The following is a 23,212-nucleotide window of genomic DNA, read 5'->3' on the forward strand; positions in this document are numbered from 1 at the left end:
ACTCAAGAAATTATATGTCACTGTATTGAGTTTGAAAACTTAGCCTATTTGATATTTATACTTACATGCACTTTAGGTGTTGGGGGTAGGCCATTACTAATAGGCTTCTAGAAAAAGAACAGATGCATGATTATACTTCTTTTTGTTTGGTATATCAACACTATTATTTCAAACTCATGTGTTGTCCCAATAAAATACATGAATACATTTCTTTGTCAAACAAAACATTATAGGTAATATTGAAGATCCCTATATCCTTTCACAGTCCACTTAGTCCTAGAACCTGCCCCCTCCACATGGTTTATTGTGTACCCTTCCAAATCTTTCTCTAGGCAATTATATTACATTAGAAAATACTCAGGTATTTGTATATCCTTCCAGACCTGTTTGCCATTGGCTTTAACTGCAGCACAGTATGAATATAACAAACTTTAGCTACTTCCTGTTGTTGGATGTGTAGATTATTTTCTATTTTTTACTACAACAGCAATGTGGAAATCATCATCCTCGCGTATCCTTTACTACACAATGTGTGAATGGTTTTTTTCAAGAATATGCTGTGAGAAGTGAAAACACTGGAACACGGGGTCTGTAGCTTTTGCACTTTAGTGGATACTCACTGCTAAACTGCCTTTCCAAGTGCCCATTTTGTATCACTCCCATCAGCAATGTATGAGTCTTGGTTCTTCACAGTCTCACAGACAATGTTATCAAACTGATAACAGTTTTTACAGGACTAAAAAAATTTTCCCCTTTGTTTCTCATTAACTTGCATGCCTCTGACAGCTAGGAAGGTTGAGAACCTTTTTAAAGAAATGTTTACTGGCTAATTGTATTTCCTCTTCTGTGAATTCTCCCCTCCCTGCCTTGCTTTTTTTTTTTTAAACTGAGTTATTTATTTTTTGGAGCTGTTTATATAAATTAGACTTAAATACTTTACTGCTATATATTACAAATGTTTTCTCCTAGTCTGTAGATTTTTAACCTCATTTACCAAGTGCTTTGTCCACTGAAGTTTTAAACTCTGATGGGCTCAAATGCATAAATCATTGGTCAGAGTATAATGATAATGTAAGGAGAGCAAAAACAATCACATCACTCATCTGTGACAACATCCTCAAGAGTTCCAGATATTTTGCCAAGGGGCTACATTCCTGGGGTGTATGATTTACCCCTGGAGAATAAATCATTTTCAATTTTATGATTTATCCCTGGAGAAAGAATCTCCTTGGGAGAGATTATAATTTAAACATAAGCTTCTGATAGTCTAGTTTCTTTTAATCTTAATAACAGCATTTTAAGGCATGACCTTATAAATTTTTCTCAGTTTAATATAAATCAGAATTATTTAAATGAGATAAAAATTTAAAGCTACTATTAACTGATTTCATATACATGAAACAAATGAAATATTCTATATAGTACTATTTATATGAGTAACTTTTAGACATTTCTAAAATTAAGACTATGAAATTTTACTTTGGAGATATGTTTATGAGGATGTACATACTGCCATCAATTTCTGATCATTTTTTTTCATTCTGCAAATAATTTATGTACATAATTTTATATAGATGTCCCTAAATTATCATATATCATCTATTTTAGCAAAACATTTTTAATTAGGGAGCTCTAAATGTTATAACTGTCGGATTTAATTTAAGTACTGACAGAAGTGGTTGTAAATAATTTCAAGAAGCTGCACAAACTGTAATCACATTGCAATATACCATGGATACTATTTATCCTATGATACAGTCATGACACACTTATTTTAGAATTACTGAGACTGTTAGTTTAACTACTAGTTCCTTATCCTAATAAGGTGATAGAAAAAGTGAATTTAAAATATATAAATTTTAAAAAGTACTCATTTCTCAAAGGTTATTATACTGTTACAGTCATTAAGCTGAATTTTTAAACTACTACATTAGAAGGATTGCTAAAATTTAAGCTGATGAAATGAAAATGGCACTTCTCAGTTGGAGAGACTACATAAACCCTATGATTTCTAAAAGACATTTCACTTTTGTTAAAAATGTCCTAAGTTTCACAAATTACAATGCATAACGCCAGTCAAATGCTTTAAATGAATCATAAAAATCGTATGTCACATTCTATAGTGAAATCTTATAAAATAACAGATACAGTACAAAAACCTCTAGCAATGTGTTTAGTGTACAAAGTTATTATAGCTATATGCACATAAACATATTAAATGGTCTATGAATTTCTAGAACAATAAAAAAACTAGTATACACAAAAAATTCCCCCAAAATACTGACTTACGATCTGTTGACATCTGCTGAATTGGGAATTTTAAGGATTTTTTTGTTGTTAAGCTCTATGATGATGGACATCATAGAATGTCTTCTGATGATTAAGTGTAAATTCTTTACAAATTCTTAATCTCCTTGATAAATTCTATTGATGTTCTGGTAGTTATGTCATAGTGTTTTATCTAATTTTTCTAATAGGAACAGTTGCTAAGGCTAATTTCATCTTTCCTGAAGTGGTATCTTATATCTACTAGAAATAACCTTAATTTTTCTTCCTTGTTCGCTATTTTCTTTGGTAAAAGTAGTAACATCACAAATTATGTGACAGAAATTTGTCCTAAGGTAGAAGGTATGGCTTTCCTTCCATAAGTTCTTGAGACGATAAAAGGAGTGTATAAGAATCATTTTCTTCAATGAGAATAATATTTCTCAACAATCACAAAAATATTAAGTGTTTACCCATATGTAGAAGCCCACATTTTATAATATGCAATATAACCAATTGGCCTAAATAATTTGAAGAGTAGAAAGCCTTCATTCATGTTTACCACTGCAAAGTCATTTTTTTCAAGATTTAAACAACCTATTATTAACATAATAAAATATAAATATACTAATTATAAAATATATAATTGCTATTGTTTCATTAATTAAAATTGCAAAACTAATTTAATAGTCAAAAAGGAAACAAATACAAGTAGAGCTTATGAACATAAATACCTACTGGTACATCTTTCTTTTCTTTCCTTGAAAGGTTAGTGCCTCTATATTCATTCTGCTGTTGATATAATGAACCATCTCGTTCACCATTTAGCTGGAAGGAGTTCACCCCATTTCCTTCAATAAGATATGTTTAAATATATTAAAAAAAAGGATTAATTTCCATGAAAGTTTTCATTCAGAAAATTATCAAGTAGGAAAAAAATATATTATCTCTGAGGCAGTTTCAGCCTTCATTTGGGATTACCCAATCAGAATATTTAGTAGTGTAACAATCATATAGATGTTCTAGTTTTATCTCTATTTTTTTCATATAGGCAAATTAAAATTCAGGTTGTATCTAAGTACATATATTTGTGCTAAAAAGAAAAAAGTACTGAATACATAACTACTTTCAGGAAAGGGGCAATTTATAGTTTGTTATCCAAGGAGCATTACTACTCTTTTTTTTAACTGCTTCTTTTGCATAAACATAAGACACTTCACAGTATTAAAACAGCACCTTTGAGGATTAATTTGGAGGCAAATACCTAGCAAATACGGACAATAATTTTTCTAAAAATGATTAAACGAAATAAAACAAACAAGTTCGACAAGGCATCTTCTCCTTTTTCTCAAAATGAAGTAGCCTAGGACCAAAACACATTTTCCTTGTTTGTTCAGAGTTTAATTTCTTTTGTTGCCACACTCTATAGATAAATGACAAATTGGGAACAAACAATTCTCCAAAAGAGGGAAGGCTAGACATGAAATGAGAAGCAAGGGACAAAATATCTCAGCCTGGGTCACAGGTAATCCTATCATAAAAACACTTCAAACTATGAGACAAAAAGCAAACTTCATCTCTCTAGAGCCACTGCTTCCTTCTCTTCTCCTCAAAGGAATTTCAAATCATCTTTTAAAAGAAGGAGTCCTTCTACTTTTCTCCACACATTACGAAAACCTGGCAACACTCTCATTTCACCCCCTCTTCCTCATTACCTAAAGCCACAGGCTTCTGAGGCGGTAACCTGGGAGGTGGTGGCCTAGGTGGTACTTGGGATGGCTTTGCTGGGCTCTCTGATGTGGGACACCTCTTGATTGTTCCTTGATTATCATCCTCAGTAGAATGAGTTTCCTGTGGTATGAATATGGACTTAGGCTGAAAAAAATACAGAAAAGACCAATGACTAAACAAGAAATCGCTCATGTTTCATTAAACATGAAAAATATTAAGTATCTTCCCTGAAGTAAATATTATTATATATCACAGGCTTTCAAACTGTGTTTAATAATTGAGTTTCAAGCATATTCAACTATCTGATTCAGATAATCTTAATATATATCCTAAAAATGTACACAAAAATGTTTTCTCAAGAAAAAAGACCTTGTTGTACTCTTTCTATTAATTCCTCACAAGCCTACCTACTTAAATCTGCCAAATAAAAATATTCTGGTCTTTATGATCTCCAATTTAAATGAGTCTCTTTTTATTTTAAACATGCAGGCTAATCAAAGTTCAATTCCTTTCAAGGCTAATCTCTAAACTGTCTCTTCCAGATGACTTTAAGTCTTTAATGCTAATGCTTAATCTTCCAGACGCTCAACAGAAGATGCTGATTAAAATTTTATTAAATCAGAGAACACAAACTCAGCAATATAGGATACCTGAGAGACTTTCTGTGTAGACAATGGAAAACCCTCCAGTCAGCCAAAGGTTTGCAGAATTTATAAATTTTTATAATGTGTCCCTTATTAGGGAGACTGAGCCATATTTATCTCTTTGAAATTCAGATCTCTATATTTCTAACTATAAAACTAAACAAAAAACAATATTACTTATGTGTGTGCATCATGATTTTTTTTAAAGTATAAAATGAAAACAAAATATAGTAGTACATTGGATATCTAGACTGGTTGGACTCCAATTCTCATTTACAACTCCTGATTTCAAACCTAATAACAACCCATTTTATAAACAGTTCATTTTATAGTTAAAATTTGCTATGCATATGAACTTATAAACTTAAATTACCATATCTATCAACTTATTTTACTTATAAAATATCTATCAGTTGGGATTATTATTTATGATTCCTTTTTTTTTTGGTCATGCCACACAGCTTGTGGGACCTTAGTTCCCTCACCAGGGATTGAATCTGGGCCTTTGCAAGGAATGTGCCAAGTCCTAGCCGTAGGATCACCAGGGAGTTTTCTAATGATGCTTTGTTTTATTTGACAAAAAGATTTTGTTGCTAAAATTTTATTTTCAAATTACTGTCCTATTTTGTATTTTTTATTTAAAAGTATCTTCTGAAAATTAAATATCTGTAATGGTAAGTCACTATCTTTTTTACCCATTCTCAGGAAATCAGTTACTTGTAGATTATAGATTTAGAGAGAAAATCTTATTAAATACATGAGTTTTCTAACCCAAGTGAAATAATCATTTTTATTTATGAATTTCTAGAACTTATTATTTAGAATTAACATCAAATAATAAATTGGAAAATAAATTGGAAAAAAAAAGACAAAAACAACTACAATCATCTACTTATATCATGATTAGTAACTTCAAGATTTTTCTTTGTGAATCCCAAGTGAAAATAAGCTACAGAGTAAATACTAATACAGTATTAAAGTGGCAGAACAATAAGATACACATACACAATTCACACTGAAAAAGAAATCTTTTTACCTTTGGTGGCAAAGGAGGTGGAACTTTGGCTTTCATGGTTGAACTATAAAAACATAAACACTTAGAATCAGAACTCTCCATTTTACAAATAAATCATTATTAAAATATGATTCATTTTTCAAAAATATAGATGATTTATATATACAGGTTTCTTTTTCTAAGATTAGTGTTTTCCAAAATATTCTGTGAAATAATCACATTATGCTGAATGAAGTATTATTGAGAAATAACTGAGTTTATATGCTTTCTTGTTTCCAAATAATATTTAGTAATTAAAACTGGAAAAGATAGCTATAATTCCAATTTATATCAATCAAAAGGTAATTAATATAAAAACACAAGCATCAATTGGTTTAAGGAAAGACAGTAAAATGATATAAAAATATATCAAGATATAAGCTTCATTTTTATCTACTATTAGGAAATATCTCTGATGAAGCTCATCAAAAGCTTCATGCTTTTTTCATTTACATGCTCTATGAAACTAATGGCAGAATTTACTTGATTGAAACTGAGATTCATTACAACTCAGGACTGAACTAAAATTAAATGGGGAACACATGTATACCTGTGGCGGATTCATTTTGATATTTGGCAAAACTAATACAATTATGTAAAGTTTAAAAATAAAATAAAATTAGAAAAAAAAAAAAAAAAAGATTATTGAGCATAAATTCTCAGCTAAGGAGACTGAGGCCCAGAGAGGTTAAGTGACCCAGCCCAAGGTCGCATAGTGGTGAGGTAGGAAAGAAAATCAATGTTCCAATGGCTTCTCAGGTGTTTTTGTCACTCTATCAGGAAACTGCATCCCTCTTTAAAAAAACAAAAACAAACTCCCTCTCCTCTCTCAAAGAACTAACATCAATAAATACGGAAGGGAAAAATATTCTCCCCTTAAAAATACAGTTGTAAAAAAAGAAAAAAAAATTGTACCCAAAGGATTTGTTTACTTGAAACATATCAGATGAAATTTAATCAACCATATAGTAAGACTCTTTGTAGTTACAGTAATAATTCTAGCAGCTACCAATTACTAATTTATAACATTAAACCACAAGATATGTCTACTGTCTCTGTAAACATTTTTCAGTTATTATTTTTTTTAATCAACTCCTGCTATGGACTGAACTGTGTCCACTGAAAATTCGTAGGTTGAAATTCTAACCCCCAATGTGCTTGTGTTTGGGCTTCTAGGGGGTAACTGAGGTTAAATGAAGTCATATGGGTAGGGAGCTGATCCAATAGGATTAGTGGCTTTGTCAGATGAGGAAGAGATCTCCTTCTCTGTGTGTGTGTGTGCACAGACTGCGAAAAGGCTGTGTGAGGACAAAGCAAGAAGGCCACTGTCTACAAGCCAAGAAGAGGGCTTCACTGGGAACTGAATCTGCAGGTACCTTATTTTGAACATCCCAGCCTCCAGAACTGTGACCAATCTCTGTTGCTCAAGCCACTCAGTCTATGATATTTCGTTACGGCAGCCTGAGCTAAAACATATTTTGGTACCAAGAAGTGGGGTGCTACTGTAACAAATACCTAAAAATGTGGAAACAGTTTTGGGACTGAGTAATAAGCAAAGACTGTAAGAGTTAAATATGGACGCTGAGAGTGAGAGGTCAGTGAGAAAACAGGAGAGCTGGTGAGAAAGCTTCCATCTTCTCAGAGAACACACAAATAGGCATTAACAGAATGTTGGTAGAAATGTGAACATTAAAGGCTATTCTGGTGAGGTTTCAAAATGGAAATGCAGTTACTGGGAAATGGAGGAAAGGTAATCCTTCATAAAAAGTGGCAGAGAACTTGGCTGAATTGTGTTGTTCTAGTGTTCTGTGGAAGGAAAATCTGCAAGGGATGAAACTGGATAAGTTAGCTGAGGAGATTTCGAAGCAAACTGCTGAAGGAGTGGCTTGGTTCTTTCTGATTGCTTCTAGTGAAATAAGAGAAGAGAGATGAACTGAAGAAGCAATTACTAAGCAAAAAGGAGCCAGAACTTGAAATCTGAAAAATTCTCAGCCTATCCGTATTAGCTCAGAAATGGATGGCATCAGAAAGCATGTACTGGAGAGAATACTACATTTATGCCTGAACTATCACTCAGAGAAAAAAAGAATTCATGGGATTGTACCAGAACAAACACTGGCAGCTTGAATAGAAGATGGACAAGACAAAATGAAGGGAGGCTGTAGACGGGATGACAGAGCTTTCCAAACATGTATGCTTCTTCAAAAAAAGGAAAAAATAAATCCTAAAGGTGATCTAGGGATCATGAGATCGAAATCAGATTGACTTAGATGATATTTAGATGAGTCTTGGACTTTAGAGTTGATGCTGGAAGGAGTTAATAAGACTTTTTGGACTAAACTGTGTCTCCTCAAAATTTATATGTTAAAGTCCTAACTCCAATGTGACTGATTATATTTGGGGACAGTGCTTTTGGGAGGTAATAAAGCTCATTTAACTGCAGTCATAAGAATGAGGCCCTAATCCAATAGGACTGGTGGCCTTATAAAAGAGGAAGAGAGATTTCTCTGTCTGCACGCACACACTGAGGGAAGTCTAAGGATGTACTGAGATGGTAGCCGTCTCCAGCCTGGAGGAGAGCTCTCACCAGGAGGTAAACTGACCAGCAGCCCAGCCTCCAAAACCATGAGAAATAAATCCCAGTCTATGGTATTTGTTAAGGATGCCCGAACTAATACAACTAGAACAGAGAAAAGGAAAGAAACTCTGGTACAACCCATGATACTACATGATAAAAGACAGTAAAATTACTTCACTATTAAGCCGTCAGATTTACTCAATCAGGCTAAATGACACTCTTTCTTTTACTAAAAAGGGAAACAGAACTTACTTTTTAGATTCATCATCTTCTCCTTCATCATCTTCTAAATGTGCCACGTGCCCTCTACGGATGAAAAAGGGTAATTTCACTGTTACTAAATGGACTTTACCAAAAAGCTTAAGAAGAAATTTTAGACAATGCAAGAAGAGCTAACACAGGACAGAATTTTATTTCTGTATCTTTTTAGGATTCAGAATATTAAAACAACAACAAAACACTCTTAGGCTATATGATAGAGAAGGGGGCAAATGGACTTGACTCATCTGTAACATAAAATATTATAAACTTAATTAAAAATTAAAGTTACCGCTGATGTAATTCTTCTTCAACAGACTTCAGAAGACTCCTTAGGAGAAAAGTAAAAATTAAAAATAATGTGAATAAAGCAAAGAAATATCAAGTACAATTTTTTTTATCACATTAACCTTATATATAAAATTTTCAAATAAAATACTTTTATTACTCACTAAAAACTTGCTACAATGATCATCTCTATACCATAAAACATCATTTAACATCTATTTTCTGCTGCTCATGTCTTTATACATGTATTTTAAATGAACAAAATAAATTCTAGCGTTTACTGGAAAAATATCAATTCAAACAAAGGACAACCCACCATGAAAGGTCACAATAGAGCTGACAAAGCAATAATTGCAGGGTCACACTCAAGGGTTTCCAGGATTTACATTTTTACCTGGACTATTTTACCTGACACCTGAAATTATATTTTCTTTTTCTTAAGAAAGGTGACACACTTTAAAAAACATCATGCTCTCAGGCAATCCTCCGAAATGAAACTCAACAGGTTGGATCTCTGCAAAAGCACGCATGCATGTGATGTGAATACATGAATGTAGTAGCACTTTGCTTCCACAGGAGACACTCACTTACCTGAAGGATCTGTTCTCCAGTGGTGTACTGGCAAACACATTTACACTTTTGGGAGACTAAGCCTCTATCAGACCAGGTGTGAGGGTTTTACCATTAGGAGCAATTTATAAAACTTTGGTATTCAGGAATGTAAGAGAGAATTCACAGCATTCCTGAAGGTCCCTTACTTCTTTTCCCTGCCCATTCATGCAGCATACCTCCTGTATTATATTCTTTAAGCATAAAAACTCAAGAGCCTTCTTAAAGCTAATGAGATAGAAATACGGTTACTAATAGGTTACTGTGGTAAAAGTGATTCAGCAGAAAATTTACTCTCCTCAAAAGTTGTAAGGTAGTACCTTCTAATCATTTCCCTTTCCTATTATATAAAGTTGAAAAAACTACCCTCAGAATTATCAAAGCATAAAACCAGAGAAAAATGAAAGGTATGGTTAGCTGGTACAAACAATTAACAGAATAGATTTTAGCCATCAAATGTTTTAATTAGGATAGTTAAATAACAATTTAAGTCTTTTAAAATGACAAAATTTTAAGTCTGGAGTTGTAAATGATATAGGAAAACCATAAACTAATTGCAAACCTTATTTTGCATGTGAAAAAAATTGAGGGACTTTGGTCAAATGTATTATCTATTCACAAAGCTCTTCAAGGACTAGGTCTAAAAGAGACCTGTCTAAGAGACCAGGAGGCAGTATAGCAAAATGATTTCAAGCTGTGAAGCAGCCTCTCCACTGTAAGTGATGCGGCCTTCAATCAGTTACTATGATTTCCCTAAGCTTCAGTTTCCATATCTGTAAAGTGGGAATTACAATAGTATCTAGATCAAAATGTCTATCTGAAAATACAATTAATTAATATAGGTAAAATGCTTTGAATAGTAATTTAGAGTACAGTAAGTATTCAGTCAGTGGGGTTTAAAAAATTATTATTATCAATTAAATTCAGTTCAGTTCAGTCACTCAGTCATGTCCTACTCTTTGCGATCCTATGAACCACAGCACACCAGGCCTCCCTGTTCATCACCAACTCCTGGAGTCCACCCAAACCCATGTCCATCGAGTTAGTGATGCCATCCAGCCATCTCATCCTCTGTCGTCCCCTTCTCCTCCTGCCCACAATCTTTCCCAGCATCAGGGTCTTCTCAAATGAGTCAGCTCTTCACATCAGGTGGCCAAAGTATTAGAATTTCAGCTTCAACATCAGTCCTTCCAATGAACACCCAGGACTTATCTCCTTTAGGATGGACTGGTTGGATCTCCTTGCAGTCCAAGGGACTCTCAAGAGTCTTCTCCAACACCACAGTTCAAAAGCATCAATTATTCGGCACTCAGCTTTCTTTATAGTTCAACTCTCACATGACCACTGGAAAAACCATAGCCTTGACTAGACGGACCTTTGTTGGCAAAGTAATGTCTCTGCTTTTGAATATGCTATCTAGGTTGGTCATAACTTTCCTTCCAAGGAGCAAGTATCTTCTAATCTCATGGCTGCAATCACCATGTGCAGTGATTTTGGAGCCCAGAAAAATAAAGTCAGCCACTGTTTCCACTGTTTCCCCATCTATTTGCCATGAAGTGATGGGACAGGATGTCATGATCTTAGTTTTCTGAATGTTGAGCTTTAAACCAACTTTTTCACTCTCCTCTTTCACTTTCATCAAGAGGCTCTTTAGTTCTTCTTCACTTTCTGCCATAAGGGTGGTGTCATCCCCATATCTGAGGTTATTGATATTTCTCCCGGCAACTTGATTCCACTTGGGCTTCCTCCAGCCCAGCGTTTCTCATGATGTACTCTGTATATAAGTTAAATAAGCAGGGTGACAATATACAGCCTTGACATACTCCTTTTCCTATTTGGAACCAGTCTGTTGTTCCATGTCCAGTTCTAACTGTTGCTTTCTGACCTGCATATAGGTTTCTCAAAAGGCAGGTCAGGTGGTCTGGTATGCCCATCTCTTAAGTAACACTACTCTAAATTAGCAATTCTCAAGGTATGGTCTGGGAACCCTGGAGGTCCTTTAGGCTCCTGTAAGAGGTTTGCAAGGTAAAACTATTTTCATAATCTAAAGCACTTTAAAAAAATACAAACTCATTCACTCTTTTTCTTTCTCTCTTTTATTCTTTCATTGAGAATGAAACTCAAGAGAGTTTTCTGGAGACTATGAGATGTGAAGGGCTTCCCTTGGTGGCTCAGATGGTAAAGAGACTGCTTGCAATGTGGGAGACCTGCGTTCAATCCCTGGGTCAGGAAGATCACCTGGAGGAGGGCATGGCTACCCACTCCAGTATTCCTGCCTGGAGAATTCCATGGACAGACGAGCCTGGCAGACTACAGTCCATGGGGTCCCAAAGAGCTGGACACGACTGAACCACTAACACGTGCTCTTTTCATGTTTTCATGAGATGTATATCAAAATAGATTAGGAACAGACGTGAGAATCCAGCTATGTTCTATCAAGCCAGATAGTAAGGATTTCTGCAAAAAATATAAAACAATGCCACCTTTTTTCCTAATATTATTCTGCTTCAGAAAAAAACAGCTATTCTTCATAAAACAATGTTGTTTGTGGGCCTCAACAAAATGTTTGCTGTATTATACTGCCATATGTAAGCTGCTTTTAAGTCTCATGAAAAGAATCAACTGGTATTACAAAGAAGGTACCATTAAGAGTTGGCATTTCACCTCATTCTTAAAGATGAGGAATTTTTTAATACACACAAAAAACGTTTTTAATGATAACACGGAATGAGTACATTACTATTTGAAATAAAAAAATATTTTGAAGCTTTCAGTACTACAAATATTTATCTTTGTAACCCATATATACAAAAGCTCATTGAAATCATTAATAATTTTTAAGACGGTAGAGGGATCCTGAGACTAAAAATTTCAGAAGCACTGCTGTATTTTCATCAAATGAAACATAATGTCTTCTAAACTCTACAGTAGGCTTTCACACCATCTTGAGGGGTTAGTCACTAAGTCGTGTCCGACGCTTACAATCCCATGGACTGTAGCCCGCCAGGCTCCTCTGTCCATGGAATTCTCCAGGCAAGATTACTGGAGTGGGTTGCCATTTTCTTCTCCAGGGAATCTTCCCAACCCAGGAATCGAACCCGGGTTTCCTGCACTGCAGTCAAAGTCTTTACCAACTGAGCTATAAGGGAAGCCATCTTAGAAGATCTTAGAAGATATGAAAAAAACTTTTTCTTAAGCATATGACAATATTTTCTGAGCCATTTCTTTTCCAGTAGAGAATATTAGCATTTTAAAATAATTAAAAGGAGAATTTAAAATGTATTTTTATTTTCAGTTTATCATATTTAATTGGACTCATATGGCATTTCACTTTTTAAAATATTATCTTCCTGGGATTAAAGGTTCTATAAAATAAGAGAACATGAAAAAGCAGATATTCTATGGCTAGGGGCTCATATATTTTTAATTCATTTATAAATCTCCTATGATGAGTTAAGATATTTTGTTAATAAAGTTACAGACTTCATGAAGTTTTAACGAAAAGGAGAAAACATGGTTTGCTTTTCAGCCTTTATAGAAGAGAAAATGAAATACAGCTACATTTACATAAAGGTTCATTTATACTAAATATTGCATCTTGAATGCGTTGGAGAAAAATATGATATTGATTTAATCACAAGACTGGATGCAACATAATAAATAATGTCACTATTCACTAGCCTACTTAAATTCCTTTTATGGAATTTTGAGACAGTAATGAATAAAACAAATCAAAAAAGATGTCCTCACATATTAAATAGTCAATCTAAAATGACTAAAAAATTTGGATGAAGAGTTTAAAAATGGTACAATCTGTAAACAGATCATATACTTAACTGATAAACTGAAGAAACAGACAGAGAAATAAAAAACCACCACCGAAGTGTATGGAATATCTGAATTAGCTGCTTGTTACTATAATCTTTCAAAACTGCCTAACTGGCTCAAAACTGTAAGTATTACCCTGATTATATTAAAACACAAAGCAAAAAACCTATTTCTTTAAAACCAAAAGGCAATTTTATTCTTTCACTCATACTCATTTACTCTTACAATCAACATTTACTGAGTAAATACCATAAATAAGGGCAACTAATGTGTTTTTACTAAAAAGGTGCTAAATGTTTTGCAATGATTATTCCCTTTCATCCTTAACATACTATGCTGCTAAGTCACTTCAGTCGTTTCCAACTCTGTGTGACCCCATAGACGGCAGCCCACCAGGCTCCCCATCCCCAGGATTCTCCAAGCAAGAACACTGGAGTGGGTTGCCATTTCCTTCTCCAATGCAGGAAAGTGAAAAGTGAAAGTGAAGTCGCTCAGTCGTGTCCGACTCTTAGCAACCCCATGGACTGCAGCCTACCAGGCTCCTCCGTCCATGGGATTTTCCAGGCAGGAGTACTGGAGTGGGGTGCCATTGCCTTCTCGTACTATGAGGTAGGTACTATTATAATCCCCATTCATTAGAGAGAACTGAAGTAGATTTCTCAGAGTTACACAGTTATAGCAAGAAAGAGTTCTGACTCTGATCTGGCATTTATTACTGCTACACTCCAAGGTGGTGCTAGTGGTAAAAGAACCCACCTGCCAATGCAGGAGGTGTAAGAGATGTGGGTTCGAGCCCTGAATCGGGAAGATCCCTTGGAGGGGCACGGCAACCCACTCCAGTATTCTTGCCAGGAGAATCCCATGGATAGAGGAGCCTGGCAGGCTGCAGTCCATAGCGTCACAGAGTCGGACACGACTAAAGTGACTTAGCACACACGTGTGCACTGCTATACTTAATTATGCCAGGAATTTCTTTTCACTGATTTAAGTCTTTAGAAGAGAATTTATTTTTAGAACTTTGGCTCTATATTAATAGAAATCAGAAATAATTTTTCTTTAAAAAATAATATCTTGTTGGTTTTTAACAGAAAAGTTGACCCCAATAATAACAGAATTCAAAAGAAAACAACTAAGTCAAAATACGTATGTACTCTATTAAAAAAAAAAACAAAAAACTCTCTTAGACAGTTCCTATGTGGTCTGGAATAGGTAGAAACCCATAAATGGAAATCTGTCTGCCTGATCACCTATGGAGAAAGCAGAAAATCCTCTGAGTTTTAAAACACTGCCTCGTCACAAGAATAAAGCAGACATATCAGTACAATAAGAGAAGTGCTACATCCATGCTCATGTCACATGTATGTATATATTGGCCAACCTACCTTGCCAGTGATTCGTTATATAGAATACAGTTCCTTAAGCAGGGATCCAATTAATCAAAAAATGAAGGTTGGGCAAATTATTAACATTTTACCTAGCCAACGTTAACTATATAATATGAAAATGTTTAACAATCAAAAAAAACCCCACAATCAGACAAATGAGAACCAAGGAATCTGGAAACGCACTTAGTGACAGGCTATTTTGGGGGTATTTTTGCAAGTATATAATATAAAAATATATTTCAAATAAACTAAAAAAGGTAAATGAAATATTTTTCCAAATTATCCAATCTCATAAAAATACATCAAAATTTGTTAACAAGATTCTTAAAACTAGGGACCTGAAATTAAGACAAAAATAACACAGAAACACATCAGAATTTTTTATTTGCTAACCCATTATGAGACAGACTTTCCTTTGTTGCCCATCAATAAATCAGGACAAACTATAAAATAACACATTGCTATTATTTTGACAAACTTCATTTTTCTAGCAGGGAAATTTTGGACTTATTTTAAATTTTAGGAAACATAAGGTATAAAAAACAAACCAAAATCTTGAGCTAAATTATAACTAATGCATTTCTCTAGCTTGTCATTCAAAGCCTTCTCTGAGTTAAAAAAAGAATATTTAAATTAAACATTGAGTTTATAAAAAAAGAGACAAGATTTTGCATTGCTGCTGCTAAGTCGCTTCAGTCGTGTCGGACTCTGTGCGACCCCATAGACGGCAGCCCACCAGGCTCCCTCGTCCCTGGGATTCTCCAGGCAAGAACACTGGAGTGGGTTGCCATTTCCTTCTCCAATGCATGAAAGTGAAGAGTGAGAGTGAAGTTGCTCAGTCGTGTCCGACTCTTCGCGACCCCATGGACAGCAGCCTATCAGGCTCCTTCACCCTTGGGATTTTCCAGGCAAGAGTACTGGAGTGGGGTGCCATTGCTTTCTCCGAGATTTTGCATTACTATCTCTAAATCTGAGAATCTGAGTTGCTTGTCTTTTAGTCACCTGCTTAACTTAAAATATGTCTCAACCCTATAATTTCACTGAAAATGTATTTTGAAATTTTAAGTAGTTCTGATTATTGAAATAATAGCCACACAGCTGGGAGATTTTGTCAATTTAAAGTATTTCCCTATAAATTAGCTTTTATAATGATAATTCATCCATGAACTCAGGAAATGAGACTTTGAGAAACAGCAGACCCTGGCTGGTAACATGCTAATTCAGGCCTATGAACATCTTAGATTGTCACCCTGTAAGCTAGGTGCCGCTTCACTGCGGGGCTGCACCAGCTACACAGGGCCTGGTATAGAGCTGACCTTGAATTAACTGTTGGATTTACTTCTTGCATAAAATATATGATAACTTCAAAAACTTGAGACTCATTTTAACTATTTATTTTCTTAAAAGAAAGTTAAGACAAAGATTTCTAAACAGTGTGACTATTTCCATCTGTTTTCACAGGCCAACACATCTGAAAGATGCACTGGAACAAGTTTTATAAGGAATAAACATGTCAACTCTGCAAATAAAAGCAATACATTGCTGAAACATATATTTCTCTTCAGTTGGAATGTACTTAGCTTTCCCTAACAGGTAAGGTCTACAAAGTAGCTTGACATAAAAAATTTAATGTGATTGTCCCCATTATGACAATTATTGAGTAGATGATTGGCAAGGCAGTAATAAAAAAAAGTTTAAAACATATTATAAAATATAATCTACCAGACTAGTATAATTTACTACTGTAAATATTTAAAATAAAATTAATAACATATTTAAAGGCAACTTAATTATTCTTAAATTTAAATATAATTTTAAAAGGATTTTACTTACTTGTTTGCACCTAAAAAGTAACTACTTTGGTGTCCTTGTCCATATTCTAGTTGTAGATCCTAATGGTACAAAATAAAATATTTAGCAAAATGGCTGTATATCACAAATCATGATACTATAATAAATATTTTTTAAAAAGAGAAACCTCAGACTTCAAATAAATCTGTATTGCTATATGTTCTTAAAAAGGAGGCAAAGTAGGACTTCCAACAATAAAAGATTTCAGAAGTTTGTAGTCTTGCTTTATACATTTTATGATTTAAGTTACCAAAAATATTCTGGCAATTAGTTTGAATAATATATGCAAGTTTCATTTATGGTCACTGCTACTATAATTAACATTTGTAAAAATAAGTTTTTGGAAAGAAAAAGCTTAAATAAGGTATTTATGCTCAAGCTATAAAGAAGCAAAAATGATTACAAAAGAGAACAAGCAACAAAAATCTTGGTTTGACTTTGTAAATAAGATCTGGATTCATTATGTATATACACACATTCACATATTTCTACTACTGCCTCAACAGGTAATAATTTTTTAAAGATTAAAAAATAAGGTGCTTTTTTAAAGTAAATTATACATGTGAACTTGCACAAGATTATAAACTGCACTTAAGGACTTTTAATACTCTTGTAGAGTTACACAGCAAAGCTTCACATGATAATTATTAAGGTAGGTCAACTATTTAAACACGTCCACTGAATGCTACAAGTTGTAGAGCTAAGAGCTGAAATATAAGGGAAATAATAATAAGTATGCTCGACTCATATGCCTTCTTGAGGAAAAAGTGCCTTCCAACAACAATGGAAAGTACAAAGTTTCATTTTCTCCCAGGGTATTTCAAGCACTGTTTTAATGATTAAGGGGGGAATATTTAACATTTTAAATGAATGTTATTTTCATTAGAATACATTAGTGTACTCAAAGTGCTTTCTAATTTTACAAGATATTGCCAGATGCACAATGAGGACTTAATGCAAAAGTTACCTTCTTGGAGCAGCCTTCCAAGACTGTCCAGGAAGATAGTGTGACCTTCTTCATGACTCCAAAGTATTTAACACATATGTCTCCTTTAGCATTTACACTGGCTTTTCATTAATTTATTTATAAGTCTATAAAAATAATAGCCAGGCTGTAAGCTCCTCAAACATAGGAAAATTGTTAAATCCATCTTTTTTCCCTATAGCCTAGGGTCTAGCATAGTACCTGGCACACAGTAATTAGGCCCTAAATAAATGCTTGTTCAAATGCCATTTGTTTATTTTCCTGTTAATAAATAATATTCAGCCTTGTTAAGATATACATAGATCACATAAATATTAAGCTGGGAAATATGAGACTTCTAAGCAATACATCACATTTAAGTGAAAAGCATTTTAACATTTAAATACTCTAAGACCTGTCCAAAAAAATATCTGATGAAAATAAAAGTCAAAAGCCTGGTTTAGACAAGGCTCAAATTTTGTCTTCTTCAATAACTGTTTTCTTCCATGCATAACATATGTACTTACCAGTGACAGAAAAGATAATATATCATAAACAAAAAAGATTAGTGAACTGTCACACTAGTATCACATAAAATCCTAATGAAAAAGGACACTTGTTCTCTTTAATTTGTAACGATGTATTTTAATATGATGAGATCACTACTTTCATAAGACCACCACACAGTTATTATGCTGTACTATTTAAGGGGTCATGTTACATAGGAACTTTTAAGCTTTGGTAATTAGAAGAGAAAAATACTAATATCAATGCATACCTTATTGAATTCAACTTTATTTTCTTTAGCTACATGTAATTGGGCCCTTCTAAAAGCCAGACCAGCAATCTCTTTAGCCAGTATAATCTCTTAAGCCTTTAATCATATGACAGCTTTCGAAAGCACACATTCGTGCAGAGTGGCCATGGCTTGTGTTATATAAATATAGCAGGTCCTAAGAATAGCTAGCTCATCTGCTACATGACAATTACCAGGTTGATGATAATAATTAAAAAAGATCAGCTGAGATATTTAGAAAGGTAAGAGAAGAATTTAAAATAACTAATGAAATATTTTAATAGAAAATGGAGCCTAAGTTCACATACAGAATAACACTCAGGCTGGGGAGAATCTGTTGATAGATCCAAGTCTGATGATTAAATGTGCCATGTATTAAGCCCTACCAGGAAAGCTAAAACTGAAAGGGTTTCATTCTTTAGTAATTCCGCCTCTGTAAATCAAGTTATATTTTAGCATCCAAAGTGGGGAAAAAATGTGCTGGGCATGTTATCAAGTAAAAGGACTACACTAAGTTCTTCTAATAAGCAGTTAATTTAATTCAACTATTATTTACCAAGCACTTATTAAATGGCAGGAATTCAGAGAGCAAATCAGAGAAGAAAAATGAGAAAGAAAAATGAGAAGAAATAAAAAGGAAAGGAAGAAAAGTGAAGCTTGGGTAAAGTTAGCAGTCATTCACGTATCTTTAGGGCAGTCTAAGAAAGACTGATCTAAAAAGCTTTCCAACGGGACCTAGAAGCTATTCTGAATAGAAAAATGCTACCAAAACTTTTGGCAAAACACTCAAATAACCCTATAAAGTGATAATAAGTCCATTCTTTATAAGCTAAATAAGAATATATTTGAACATGTCTGGATAGACATAAAAAATTCAGTAGCATAAATCAGGCACCAACTTATTAATGAATGACAGTATTTAACAAAGAAGCCAACCAACATAGATTGAAAACATGCAATAGCCCAGAACAGATTCAAACTAAACATTCAGCAAAAAATTTAAGATGGTCAACCTAGGCCCAATTAAAATATCTTTTGGGGTCAGAAAGTCCTAAGTGTTTTAATGAATAGGGGAAAACTTCTGAACTAGGATAAAGGCTCTAAGAAAACAAGGGCCCTGCAAGAGCTGAAAATAAACAGAGGATGTGATGTGGAACACTGGAAAAGGAGACTATATCACCAAGAAAATCTTATTATTGTTTTTTTTTAAACTTAGCTGGAGATTACAAAGTCTATCTATAACTGATGAGGAAACAGCAGGAAGTCTAAAGAATTATTACAGTTAGCTACAAAAACAGAAAAGAAATACTTTAGCCATATATTTTAACCAAGAAAACAGAAAATAGAATTTTTTTTCTCATCAAAAAAATGAGACAATATGGTGCATAAGTGAAGTGTTAGGAAATACTTTTTAATGTGGTTGACAATTTACATATGTAAAAGGGACTGAACCCTAGATAATTCTTGTTTCTTAAAAAGAAAAGCAAGTAGGGTTGGAACACTGAATAAAAGCAGAAGAAAGGACGCAAACTGAATAAATATGGAATGAATATCAGTAGGTTATTATTTTCTCTTTTTAATTTTGTTGAAGTATATTTGAAACAGGTTAGGTGTATTTTCCAGCAAATGTCCTATCATCATGCAATTATAAAACGAGTCCTCCCTAGAACTGTATTTATATACAAAAGGTAAGTAATGTGACCACACAACAAAACTTTATAGTAAGTAATAGTTTAACAGATTTAAAATGAACAAAGCTGATCTGTTTCTTTTCCATAGTAAATTTATTTATAGACTTTATTCAATTTGACTTAACTCTGGGGTAATCTTATAGCTCAGTGGTAAAGAATCCACCTGCAATGCAGGAGACCCATGTTCTTCAGAGCAATGATTATGTTACTGCTGATGTTCCTCCACAGCAATTAACATAGTGTTCTACAGAGACAGCTGACCCTTGAACAACAATGGGTTTAAAGTGTATGCACGCATACTTAGTTGCTCCAGTTGTGTACAACTCTGTGTGACTCTATCGACTGTAGCCTGCCAGGCTCCTCTGTCCATGGGGTTCTCCAGGCAAGAATACTGGAGTGGGTTGCCATGCCCTTCTTCAGGGGATCTTCCAGAGCCAGGCGTCAAACGTGTGTCTCTTCAGTTCAGTTCAGCTCAGTCACTCAGTCGTGTCCGACTCTTTGTGACTCCATGAACCACAGCACACCAGGCCTCCCTGTCCATCACCAACTCGTGGAGTTTACCCAAACTCATGTCTATTGAGTCAGTGATGCCATCAAACCATCTCATCCTCTGTCGTCCCCTTCTCCTCTTGCCTTAAGTTTTTCCCAACATCAGGGTCTTTTCAAATGAGTCAGCTCTTTGCATCAGGTGGCCAAAGTATTGGAGTTTCAGCTTCAACATCAGTCCTTCCAATTAACACCCAGGACTGATCTCCTTTAGGATGGACTGGTTGGATCTCCTTGCAGTCCAAGGGACTCTCCAGAGTCCAAACTCTCAAGAGTTCAAAAGCATCAATGCTTCGGCACTCAGCTTTCTTTATAGTTCAACTCTCACATCCACACATGACTACTGGAAAAACCATTGCCTTGACTAGATGGACCTTTGTTGGCAAAGTAATGTCTCTGCTTTTGAATATGCTGTGTAGGTTGGTCATAACTTTCCTTCCAAGGAGTAAGCGTCTTTTAATTTCATGGCTGCAATCACCATGTGCAGTGATTTTGGAGCCCAGAAAAATAAAGTCAGCCACTGTTTCCCCATCTATTTACCCTGAAGTGATGGGACCAGATGTCATGATCTTAGTTTTCTGAATGTTGAGTTTTAAGCCAACTTGATCACTCTCCTCTTTCACTTTCATCAAGAGGCTTTTGAGTTCCTCTTCACTTTCTGCCATAAGGGTGGTATCATCTGCATATCTGAAGTTATTGATATTTCTCCCGGCAATCTTGATTCCAGCTTGTGCTTCATCCAGCCCAGTGTTTCTCATGATGTACTCTGCATATAAGTTAAATAAGCAGGGTGACAATATACAGCCTTGACGTACTCCTTTCCCTATTTGGAACAGTCTGTTTTTCCACGTCCAGTTCTAACTGTTGCTTCCTGACCTGCATACAGATTTCTCAAGAAGGAGGTCAGGTGGTCTGGTATTCCCATCTCTTTCAGAATTTTCCACAGTTCATTGTGATCCACACAGTCAAAACTTTTGGCATAGTCAATAAAGCAGAAATAGATGTTTTTCTGGATCTCTCACGCTTTTTCGATGATCCAGCGGATGTTGGTAATTTGATCTCTGGTTCCTCTGCCTTTTCTAAAACCAGCTTGAACATCTGGAAGTTCACGATTATGTACTGTTGAAGCCTGGCTTGGAGAATTTTGAGCATTACTTTACTAGCATGTGAGATGAGTGCAATTGTGCGGTAGTTTGAGCATTCTTTGGCACTGCCTTTCTTTGGGATTGGAATGCAATCCTTTTCCAGTCCTTTGCCACTGCTGAGTTTTCCAAATTTGCTAGCATAGTGAGTGCAGCACTTTCACAGCATCATCTTTTAGGATTTGAAATAGCTCAACTGGAATTCCATCACCTCCACTAGCTTTGCATTCCAGGATGTCTGGCTCTAGGTGAGTGATCACACCATCGTGATTACCTGGGTCGTGAAGATCTTTTTTGTACAGTTCTTCTGTGTATTCTTGCCACCTCTCTTAATATCTTCTGCTTCTGTTAGGTCCCTACCATTTATGTCCTTTATCGAGCCCATCTTTGCATGAAATGTTCCCTTGGTATCTCTAATTTTCTTGAAGACATCTCTAGTCTTTCCTATTTTATTGTTTTCCTCTATTTCTTTGCATTGATGATTAAGGAAGGCTTTCTTATCTCTCCTTGCTATTCTTCGGCACTCTGCATTCAAATGGGTGTATCTTTCCTTTTCTCCTTTGCTTTCTGCTTCTCTTCTTTTCACGGCTATTTGTAAGGCCTCCTCAGACAGCCATTTTGGTTTTTGCATTTCTTCTTCTTGGGGATGGTCTTGATCCCTGTCTCCTGTACAATGTCACAAATCTCCGTCCATAGTTCATCAGGCACTCTGTCTATCAGATCTAGTCTCTTACATCTCCTGCACTGGCAGGCAGGTTCTTTGCCACTAGCGCCACCTGGTTGCATCCACTTAATATGTTGGCTTTTCTTCAGTAAGGACATACTACACTACCACATGATATGCTGTTGGCTGAACCTGAAAACACAGATGCACAGGATGCCCAACTTTACAGTTATACTCGGACTTTTGACTGCTGGTGTCCCCAATGCCCTTGCTGTTCAAGGGTCAACCGTAATTACCTTTCAATATATTTTTCACTGGTACATGGGCTAAAATGCCTAGTACAACTAGGAAAATCAGCAGTAGCTGAACAGATGTGTAATATATTCTTTTAACATAAAGACAGCATCTTGTAGATGGGATATATTCATTTATATGGTTATAGGCAAAACTCTTACTATTATCGAATTTTGCTGAGTTTTTTACTTTGCTTTTTTAACTCAGAAATCTTTCAAAATTGAAAGACTTTTTTTTTTTCTAACAATGCTAAAATCAAGCTTTCTTCTTTTTGTTTCATATATTTCATATATATTTTACATATTAAGATTGCCTGATTAAAAAAACCTCTATTATAGTACTGAAAATTGAGGTATAGTAATATTCTGAATTCATTTACAAAAACCATAAGATGAAAATACTTGCAACCAGAAATCACTGATGACAAGTAAGGTGGTGAGGTCTTTAAGAGGATAAATACTTCTTTTCAGTCGCAAAAGATTTAGGGCCATCATCTTGGTGCCAACACTCTACTAAGATAACAGCCAGACATGTTGGGTCCATCAGGTTTTTAGTGGCCAGCAACAGGTATTTGTTATGAGTTGAAATCCTGTTCACAGTGCTAAGAACTATGAAAGCAGGAGA

General features: G+C 34.8%; 1 protein-coding gene across 6 annotated transcripts in view; it reads right to left on the reverse strand.

Moving 5' to 3' along the window:
- Nucleotides 1–23,212, reverse strand: part of MAP4K3 (mitogen-activated protein kinase kinase kinase kinase 3) — a 183,149-nt gene that overhangs the window by 25,173 nt on the left and 134,764 nt on the right. For all 6 annotated transcript variants that reach the window (XM_019970040.2, XM_070798535.1, XM_070798534.1 and 3 more), the window contains 7 exons: nucleotides 16,474–16,532; nucleotides 8,823–8,861; nucleotides 8,525–8,578; nucleotides 5,677–5,719; nucleotides 3,981–4,140; nucleotides 3,004–3,116; nucleotides 66–107 (listed from right to left, as the gene is read on the reverse strand). In XM_019970040.2, coding sequence (XP_019825599.2) covers nucleotides 66–107; nucleotides 3,004–3,116; nucleotides 3,981–4,140; nucleotides 5,677–5,719; nucleotides 8,525–8,578; nucleotides 8,823–8,861; nucleotides 16,474–16,532 — 510 coding nt within the window. The remainder of the gene's footprint in view (nucleotides 1–65; nucleotides 108–3,003; nucleotides 3,117–3,980; nucleotides 4,141–5,676; nucleotides 5,720–8,524; nucleotides 8,579–8,822; nucleotides 8,862–16,473; nucleotides 16,533–23,212) is intronic.

The sequence above is a fragment of the Bos indicus genome, chromosome 11 (assembly GCF_029378745.1).
Source record: "Bos indicus isolate NIAB-ARS_2022 breed Sahiwal x Tharparkar chromosome 11, NIAB-ARS_B.indTharparkar_mat_pri_1.0, whole genome shotgun sequence".
NCBI lineage: Eukaryota > Metazoa > Chordata > Mammalia > Artiodactyla > Bovidae > Bos > Bos indicus.